Raw genomic sequence first — 9,547 nt, 5'->3', positions numbered from 1 at the left:
CCCAGCCCTGAGAGGTTAAACGAGGCCTTTTGGCTGCATTCCGCGGGGGCCTTGCGGGCACCAGGCCCCTTCCAGAGCAAGAGCAACTGATGCCATGGGAGAAGCCCCTGTCCACCCATCCACCCACCTGGCACTGCCCGCTCTGAGACCCACGGGCTGGGTCCCACTGGAGGTGCCAACCCTGTGAACCCCTCCCTGTCCCCCGACACTGAGAAGGCCCTGTCCACCCCCAACCATGTGTGAGGTGATGCCCACAATCAACGAGGGTGACCCCCTGGGGCCTCCCCATGGCACCGATGCCGACGCCAACTTTGAACAGCTGATGGTGAACATGCTGGATGAGCGAGAGAAGTTACTGGAGTCCCTCCGGGAGAGTCAGGAGACCTTGGCAGCCACGCAGAGCCGGCTCCAGGACGCCCTGCATGAGCGGGACCAGCTCCAGCGCCACCTTAACTCCGCCCTCCCCCAGGTAAGGCCTGACAGTGCAGATCTCTGCATCCCCCTTCCCTCCCCGAGCCCTGACGGAGAGCTGCTTCTTCTGGGCCCTCAGCTCACTTGCATCAATTTGCATATCAACAGTTGGCATTCACAGAGCATTTGCTGTCTTTCATCTCCCAACATAAATCCATCCCCTGTCACCCCCAAGCGCCTCAGCCTGGAATTGGTTTCACCAGGAGAAACGGATGGCCTTTTGATGCAGGAAGAAAATGCAGGCATAGTGGTCAACTGCAGTGAGCCCAGGTGACCAGAAGGTGGCACCCTAGACTGGAAAGAAAGCTCAGCCCGGCTGCTCCTATTCTTCGAGGTGGGAGTGAGTGAGAAATCATAGGAAATGGAGATAGGAGAAGCCTTAGAGATCATCTAGTCTGGCTTCCTTATTGCATAGTTGAAAAACCAAGAGATGTCACATAGCAAATTATAGGCAGAGCTGAATCTAGAAACTGGGTATCTTGACACCACATCTCAAGCTCTTCAGCAACACTGTTACCGGCTGTGGTATATCCATTGCCCTCGAGTCAATTCCGACTCATAGCAACCCTGTAGGACAGAGCAGAATTGCCCCATAGGGTTTCCAAGACTGTAATCTTTATGGAAGCAGCCCTGGTGGCGTAGTGGTTGAAGTGCTTGGCTGCTAACCGAAAAGTCGGCGGTCGGAACCCACCAGCTGCTCCTTGGGCGAAAGATGTGGCAATCTGCTTCCGTAAAGATTACAGCCTTGGAAACACTATGGGGCAGTTCTACTCTGTCCTATAGGTTCACTATGAGTTGGAATCGACTCAATGGCAGTGGCTTGGGTTTTTAATCTTTATGGAAACAGACTGCCACATCTTTCTCCCACAGAGCAGCTGGTGGGTTCGAACTGCAGACCTTACAGTTAGCAACCAGTCTTTTAACCACTGTGCCATCAGGGCTCCTTAGCAATCATATAGCTACCATTTATTGATACTTCCTGTGTTGGTGGGTTCGAGCCACAGACCTTATGGTTAGCAGTCAATCTCTTACCCACTACACCACCAGGGCTCCTTAGCAGTCATATAACCAAAATGAAACCTGTTGTCGTCGAGTCGATTCTGACTCATAACAACCCTATAGGACAGAGTAGAACTGCCCCATAGGGTTTCCAGGGAGCGCCTGGTGGACTCGAACTGCTGACCTTTTGGTTAGCAGCCAAACTCTTAACCACTGTGCCACATATAGCTATCATTTATTGGAACTTGCTATGCGACAGGCACTGTACTAAGCACTTTGCGTGGATCATCTCACTAAATTCTCACAATACCTATGAACCACCATGTGCGTTTTAAAAGCGATAAAATGAAAACTTGCAGAGATTAGTAAATGCACATGCCTACCCAGTTAGCAGATGGTAGAGGAAGGAATTGAACCCAGGCCTCCAGAGGCTATAAGTCTTACCTCCCCACCATACTTTCTGCTTCACCTTGTTGATTGGGAGCTCTGTTGCTTCCTACTTATCACCCTTTTGGTAGACACCCCAGGGCAAAATGCATGCTAGAAGGAAGCAGGAACCTGGGTTATCCGTCCCTGGCCCCTCTGCCTGTTGGTTGTCAAAGAAGGTGTGTACTCAGCCTGGTAGCCAGGCCTACGGAGGAGCAGCGTCTGTCTGTCTGGGACCACAGTGTGCATGGTGACGGCAGGAACGGTCCTACCCTTTCCGGCTTTCTTACCGGGCATTGCACAGACTGCAGAGCCCACCCTGAGTTGGTGGGCTGCTGGTGCTGGGGAGGCAGCCCTGAGGAGCCAAACAGCTCGACTCAGCTCCTTTCCCTGTGTGGGGGAAAAGAGTCAGGGTTAGGCCTGGGTGGCTGAGTTTCTTTCCCAGAGCTCAGAAGTGATGGGAGCAGAGTCTTGTGACGCTTCATGGATAAGCATGGGGGGCCCTGGTGAGGAATTGGGGTGCACGAGGCTCTGAACAAGCCCGAGAGTGAATGGGCCATTCCCTTTTCCCAAGGAGCTCACAGACTAGCAGGGGATAAACAAGAATCCAGATGAAGAGAATACAGAGGAAGATGAGAGGCCCAAAAGGGTTGTTAAACCCAGTGTCAGTCATAAAAATAGCTGCCTTTGATGGGCTTGTGGTAAGTGCTTTCTGTATCTCGACTCATTTACACCTCACAGGGACACTTGAGGTAGGACCATTTCTCTGTTTTACAGATTAGAGAATTGAGGTTCAAAGAGGTTCGGTAGCATGTCCAAGGTCACACAACTTAGGGGGATGGCAGAACTAAACTTTGATCCCATGCCTGCCTGTCTGCTCACGCTAGAAGCTTCGAGAGGGCAGGGGTTATGTCTTCTTGCTGCTGTATCCCAGTGCTTAGCTAGCACAGAACCTGGCACATGGTAGACGCTCACAGATTTTGGGGGTTGAATGATGGACTCCCGATCTAGTGCTCTTTGCCACCGTACAAAGCAGCTTTCAGAGGAGGGAGAGAGCCCTCCAGCTGGGGTATCTGGGAAAGCCACACAAGGCTGTATCCTTTGAGATGGGCTTTGAGAGATGGGTGTGATTTTATCAGGAGGTGGCGCAGGGTTGGGGCTCTCCCAAGGAGGGAGCCCATTGAACAGAGATGTGGTGTTAGGAACTTGCTAGTGTTTGGAATCAGCAAGTGACCTAGACTGACTGGGCCTTAGGTGCATGGAGAGGAACCATGAGAGGGGTTTGGAAAGATGGGTCTGGGGCCTTGAAACCCAGGATAAGAGGTTTGTATTTAACTTGGAGGACAGTGTTGTGCTTTGAGAGAGGATTCTGGCAGCAGTGTGTCATATGGGTTAGAGTTGGGCAGTGGGGAGGTGTCCTGGGGTGGGAAGGCCAGGCAGGCCGCTGAAGTTGAGGGCCGGGGAGGAGAGAGCACCAGTCCTTTGTTGGTGGTGTCATGGCATGGGGCTGGGGGTGTGCCTTCAAGTCCTGACTGTGGGTACAAGTGTGTGTGCATGTGGGTGTGTATATGCACATGTGTGTGTACATGTATGCGTGTGTGTGCATATGTGCGTGTGTGCGCACACATGTGTGTAAGCTGAAGGTGAAGCAGCATTGAGCCCAGGCCTAAGCTTCCAAGGGTGAGATGCTTGACAACCTTTGGCCATGGCCTTGACAGAAAGGCAGTAATCAAGGAACGGGGTCAGAGGTCAGCCACTTCCCAGGCTGTGGCATCTCTGGATTCCTTGTCCCCTTCCCACAACCGTCCTGACAGCCCTTAGCCTGATCTGAATGATAGGAGAGGATTGCTTTGGGAATTCTTCCTTGGTTACAAGTCATTGGTCTGTGAGGGAGGCTCCAGTTTAGGCTGCGATTACAGACCTTGGCTGTCCACAGAGAATGAACCACTCATCTGAAGACCTTTCTGGAATGAGGCAATGTCTAATTAGATAAGTCGGATGTGCTGGGCATGGGTCTGTGGGCGTCAGCCTCTCACCTCTGTCTGTTTGTCCTGACGGAGGATGAGCTGGAAAGGTCTCTGAGGGTGTTGGGCCTGGAAGTGTGGGACAGGGCCCCCTCCAAAAGGGTATTTGGTAAAGCCAGGGCAAGTGCCATGACCTCAGGTGCTGGGGTGTAGCTCTGGCCTGATGAGCGGGGCTCCCAGGAAGCCAGGGTTGACCCACTGGCTGGCTGGGGCAGGTCTACACGTGCTCTTGCTCCCAAGGAGGTGGACCTGTCAGTCCACCAACTAGCTCTGATGTCTCTGGCCACTTGCAGCGTGCAAAGCTCTGGTAGGGGGTAGAAGAGAGCTCCCTAGGGCACTCACTCAGAGTTTACCTTCAAAGCCCCCTTCTCTTTCCCCTTGACTCTCCATTGTTTCTGTTTGGACCTTACTACCCCACACCAGAAGCGGGACTCCCCTCCCTCAGCTTCCAAAGGGAAATTTCATTGAATTGCCAGGGAAACCAAAATGCAAAGTGGGAGGAAGGAAATGATCAGACACAGGGTGGCTGGAGCGGAGGGGCTGCAGAGCGGACTCACTGACTTCTCACTCTTATATCCAACCCTGGTCCTTGTATTCCTAACACATCCATGCAATATGGATGGATAGGGATTTTTATGGGATGGGTAAGAGGATCCCTCCCCTGACTTCCGGGTACAGGACACTCCTTAGGGGGTGAATCCTCCAGCACTGAGGGGCCTTGGGATTTTTCAGGAATTTGCCACCTTAACCCGGGAGCTGAGCATGTGTCGGGAGCAGCTTCTAGAGCGGGAGGAAGAGATCTCAGAGCTGAAAGCAGAACGGAATAACACGAGGGTAAGTGGAGAACACCTGGGGTGTGTGTGTGTGTGTGTGTGTGTGTGTGTGTGTGTGTGTGTGTGTGTGTGTGTGTGTGAGTGAGGTGGGGACAACTTGATCGAGGGAGCAGGTATGGCTGAGGGCAGGCATGTCCAGCCCCATTGTTACCCTTTCTTGTCTATATTTAAATCGTTTAACCACCAGTGCTAGACTTTTCACCCAGTTGCTGGATTGTGGGAAGGTTGGGGTCTTGGGCAGAGGCCAGGGCAGCCAGTTTGAGGTGGGCATTCATTTGGGGCAGTAATTTACCAACTCCTATAGGCAATGGTCCGATCCTGTTGTGCACGGGGTCGCCATGAGTCAGAGGCTAACAACAATAGCGTGGAGGCATTTCAACATTTGAACAACGGTGTGGCTGTGCTAGTACCTACTAGGTGACCATGTGGCCCTGCTTATATCCTGGGGCACCTGCTTACAACCCGTCCTCCCTCCCCTGTTCCCTGCCAGCTGCTTCTGGAACACCTGGAATGCCTGGTGTCCCGCCATGAGCGGTCACTGCGGATGACAGTGGTGAAGCGCCAGGCCCAGTCACCTTCAGGGGTCTCCAGTGAGGTGGAGGTGCTGAAGGCCCTCAAGTCACTGTTTGAGCACCATAAGGCCTTGGATGAGAAGGTACCGGGCTGCAGCTTGGTCCCCATACAGCCAGGCTTTCCTGGGCCTCTGTGTGTCCCTGCTCTGAGCTTCCAACATCCTGTCTTTAGGGAAGACTGCCCTCTAGCTTTGGAACTGGCTCCCGCCTACCGTTGGCCTCATTTTGTGGTCCTCCTTCCAGGTTCCCTCCCTCTTGGAATGCCCTTCTCTTTGCCTCGTGCCCAAATGTGGTAGACCAAGCCCAGGCCCCTCCAGCCTGAGCCCAGTGGGTCCCCTTTCTTCCTCCATCTCCCCCTACCTCGGACAGGTGCGAGAGCGGCTCCGGGCAGCACTGGAGCGAGTTACCACCTTGGAGGAGCAGCTGGCAGGTGCCCACCAGCAGGTGAGCTGGCTGCCCACCCTCTGTCTGCAGACAGCAGCTCCTGGAGGCCCAGGCTGGTTTACTTCTTTGCCCCACTCTCTTCCTCAACCATTTTATCCCCACGGTCTTGGGTGGAGACTGGTAGCCAAGGCTAGGCTCGCCACCTCTGTCTGGGAGGCGGGGGGCTCAGAAAGGTCTGGAATGTTTACGAGGTTCTCTTTTCTTTGGTTCATTGTCCTGGGGTGTGCCCTACAGGTGTCTGCCCTGCAGCAGGGAGCAGGGGTTCGGGACGGAGTGCCAGAAGAGGAGGGGACCGTGGAGCTGGCACCGAAACGCCTATGGAAGGTGGGTAATGGGGCAGCTGAATAGCAGGGGGCACATATTCCCCAAGATAGGAGGTGGGGGTCCTGCTTGCACTGGTTCAGTAGAGTAACTGATTGAGTTAAATATGGAGCCTTCTCCAGTATTCCCACTTCTCTCTTCTTCTTTCCCTCATCCTATCTGCAAAGAAATCTATAGATTTTTGTTTTAGTGCCCAGTACACTGCTAGGCGCATAACTTGCTTGTCCAGCTTGAATTGTTAGGTGCCATCTACCTTGTGTATCAACTTCAGGCAAGATTCCTTCTCTCTTTGAGCCTTTGCTCCCCTTAATCGTGCCTCTTTCTGGACTGTGCAAGCTGAGATAGCAGGTAAAGCTAGAAATGAGTGTTTTTCAAGAGATATAGATAGGAAAGTGAGAGTGTTTGCCCATTGTCTGGAGTGAGCCCCTGGCCCAGAGGGCAGAAGGCGTACACGGAGGTGTGCTCTGACATGGGGGCAGGGTTGTGACCTGCTCTGGGAGTGCTGTCCCTCCTCCCATCTCCCTGGGGCAGGGCAGGGGAGTGGACACCCTGGGTCCAATGTCTGACTGGTGGCTCACTGTCCCTGGAGGACGAAGCGGGCCGGCTCGAAGAGCTGCAGGAGCTCCTGGAGAAGCAGAACTTTGAGTTGAGCCAGGCCCGGGAGCGACTGGTAACCCTGACAGCAACTGTGACTGAACTGGAGGAGGACCTGGGCACGGCCCGCAGGGACCTCATCAAGTCTGAGGAGCTGAGCAGCAAGCATCAGCGGGACCTCCGTGAGGTGAGTGAGGGCGCGGCCTGCTCTGGGTGGCCTCGCTGGGTGCAAGGCATTTGGCATTCAGGAGGGCAGTGGCTTGGGCTTGGAGGGAGGGCCAGGCCGGGGCCGGGAGTGTAAGAGTGAACACTAGGTGGGGTCCAGTGTAGAGAGGAGAGTCCCTGCGTGCTCAGACAGTTTAGCGGTCAACTACTAGTCAAAGGTTGGCAGTTCGAACCCACCCAGAGCCTCTTTAAAAGACAGACCTGGCAGTCTGCTTCCGAAAAGTCACAACCTTGAAAACCTTATGGAGCAGTTCTAGTCTGCACATGCGGGGTTGCCACGAGTCAGAATCACCTCAGTGGCAGCTAACAACAACAATGACAATAATGTAGGAAGGAACTCGGAGGGTGGGATGAGGTCAGAAGCTGACAGGAGAGCGTGGAGAAGGCACAGGTGTTGGTGGGAGGTACAGACAGGATGGGGGCAGATGAGCTTGGGACTTTCCCTCCTGTCCCCTCCCCTCCAACCCAGGCTCTGGCCCAGAAGGAGGACATGGAGGAGCGGATCACCACACTGGAGAAGCGCTACCTGGCTGCTCAGCGCGAGGCCACGTCCATCCATGACCTCAACGACAAGCTGGAGAACGAGCTGGCCAACAAGGAGTCCCTACACCGTCAGGTAACTCTTCCAGGTGGGGAGGGGGGGTATTGTGCTTAACCCTGGAGATCCTGACAACTGTGCTGGAACCTTCCTTGGTGGCCCAGGAGTCCCTGGGGTCCTGAAGGTCACCTTGGGAAAGGAGAAGCATCGTCTAGGGTGAGTCAGGGATCTTGGGCAGCCCAGAACCAAGGTTGTCCCGTGCTGCTCCTTACCTGTCACCTGTCCTCTGCAGGCTGAGGTTGAGGCAAGATGGGGGAGGAGGGAGGAGTTTTAGTACTCCTTCCAGAACTACTTCCCCGCCCTCACTCTCCTAGTGTGAGGAGAAGGCCCGACACCTACAGGAGCTGCTGGAGGTGGCTGAGCAGAAGCTGCAGCAGACAATGCGCAAGGCAGAGACACTGCCGGAGGTAGAGGCTGAGCTGGCCCAGAGAATCGCAGCCCTCACCAAGGCAAGTGGGCCGGGGGCTTGGGTCTGCTCTGTCCTCTCTGCTGAGCTCTTCTAGGGCCAGGCAGTGAGTGGAGAGGGTAGAAGGCACATTGGGCTGAGAGCCAGAAAACCCCTTCTCACAGCATGACTCCAGGACACACGTTGCCTTGTGTCCATCAGTTAGGAAGAGGGATCCCTGCCCTCATCACCCCACAGAGCTGTGGTGATCACAGAAGAAGGTATACGAAAGTACCTTAAAGAGTAGAAAACACTACTGCAGAAGCAAAGTATTTTTATTATCATTTACACCATTGTAGTTAATACTATCTTTTGTTTGGGGCTGGAGTGGAAAGATTAGGACTTTCATCTCTGGAAAGATGAGCTCTGAGGAGATATGATCAAGGTCAGTACATCCCTGAAGGCAGTGGGGTGGGAGTTGAGGCTGAGCACATCCTTCCTTATCAAATGGAAGCATTCTAGATCTAGCGAACACCCCTGGTTCCTTGAACAGTGCAGCTTTAGGATAAATAAAGTACCAGCTGCTGTTGAGTGGATTCTGACTCGTGGTGACCCTATGTGTGTTGGAGTAGAACTGTGCTCCATAGGGTTTTCAATGACTGATTTTTCAGAAGTGGATCACCAGGCCTTTCTTCCAGGGTACCTCTGGGAGGAATTGAACCTTCAGTCTTTCTGTTAGCAGCTAAGCACATTAATCATTTGTACCATGGAATAAATAAAAGAGCATCATTTTATCCTAATGGATAGTAAACTTTATGGAGTAATAATTTCTAAGGGGTGTGCAGGCTGAAAAACAATAGGTTCTGGAAGAGTTAGGTAAATACATGGACATAGATATGCAGTGGGTTAATCAGGAAAATCGAGGAGTGTTTGCAGTGGGTTGGAGGCTTTCAGGAGGGTCTCATATGGGATCGCTATAGTTACCCTCAGCACATGGATAGAAGGAACTAAGATTTAGTAAGCACCAGGCCCCTGGGCCTCTGGAGGAGAGAAGCTGGCCAGTGTGCCAGCTTGGGTTCTCTAGGGATGGAACCCATGCCTGGTTGTCCCTCAGTAGACCCATGACCAAGTCTGATTCTGCCACTGACTGGCTCTGTGACCTTGGAAAAGCCACCCCTCCCTCACCTGGCTTCAGTGTCCTTATCTCTATCATGATGGGGTTGGACTTGGTGGTCTCTAAGGTCTTTCCAAAGAGCCCTGGTGGCACAATAGTTAAGCACTCAGTGGTTCAAACCCACCAGTGGCTCCACAGGAGAAAAGACCTGGCGATCTGCTTCTGTAAAGATTTCAGCCTCGGAAACCCTATCGAGCAGTTCTCCTCTGTCCTATAGGGTCTTTATGAGTTGGAATCGACTTAACGGCATACAACAACAACAACGAAGTCTTTCCAGTCCCTAGGAGTGAAAGGCTAGGTTTAAATTACAGCAGAGGATGTTATGTGTGGGATGCTGAGCAGTCAGCCTTGGTGTCTCCAAAAAACTGACAAGAAGGGGTGGGCTGAAGTGATTAATACGTTCAAGTGAGTCATAGCAGGGGGGTTTTTTTTTTTTTTAGATTTTTTTTTTTAATTGTACTTCAGGTGAAGGCTTACAGAA

The 9,547-nt window shown here is 53.1% G+C and overlaps 1 protein-coding gene across 2 annotated transcripts in view; it reads left to right on the top strand.

Annotated features, from left to right (window-relative positions):
• The first annotated feature begins 235 nt into the window (after window positions 1-235).
• The window catches only part of PPFIA4 (PTPRF interacting protein alpha 4), a 43,502-nt gene continuing 34,190 nt past the window's right edge, over window positions 236-9,547 (top strand). For both annotated transcript variants that reach the window (XM_012555230.1, XM_012555231.1), the window contains exons 1-8: window positions 236-469; window positions 4,653-4,754; window positions 5,244-5,408; window positions 5,695-5,769; window positions 6,004-6,093; window positions 6,680-6,871; window positions 7,379-7,525; window positions 7,822-7,956. In XM_012555230.1, the coding sequence (XP_012410684.1) occupies window positions 236-469; window positions 4,653-4,754; window positions 5,244-5,408; window positions 5,695-5,769; window positions 6,004-6,093; window positions 6,680-6,871; window positions 7,379-7,525; window positions 7,822-7,956 (1,140 nt within the window). The remainder of the gene's footprint in view (window positions 470-4,652; window positions 4,755-5,243; window positions 5,409-5,694; window positions 5,770-6,003; window positions 6,094-6,679; window positions 6,872-7,378; window positions 7,526-7,821; window positions 7,957-9,547) is intronic.

This window comes from Trichechus manatus, unplaced genomic scaffold, assembly GCF_000243295.1.
Source record: "Trichechus manatus latirostris isolate Lorelei unplaced genomic scaffold, TriManLat1.0 scaffold00035, whole genome shotgun sequence".
Lineage (NCBI taxonomy): Eukaryota > Metazoa > Chordata > Mammalia > Sirenia > Trichechidae > Trichechus > Trichechus manatus.
This window is presented reverse-complemented; position numbering and strand designations above follow the sequence as displayed.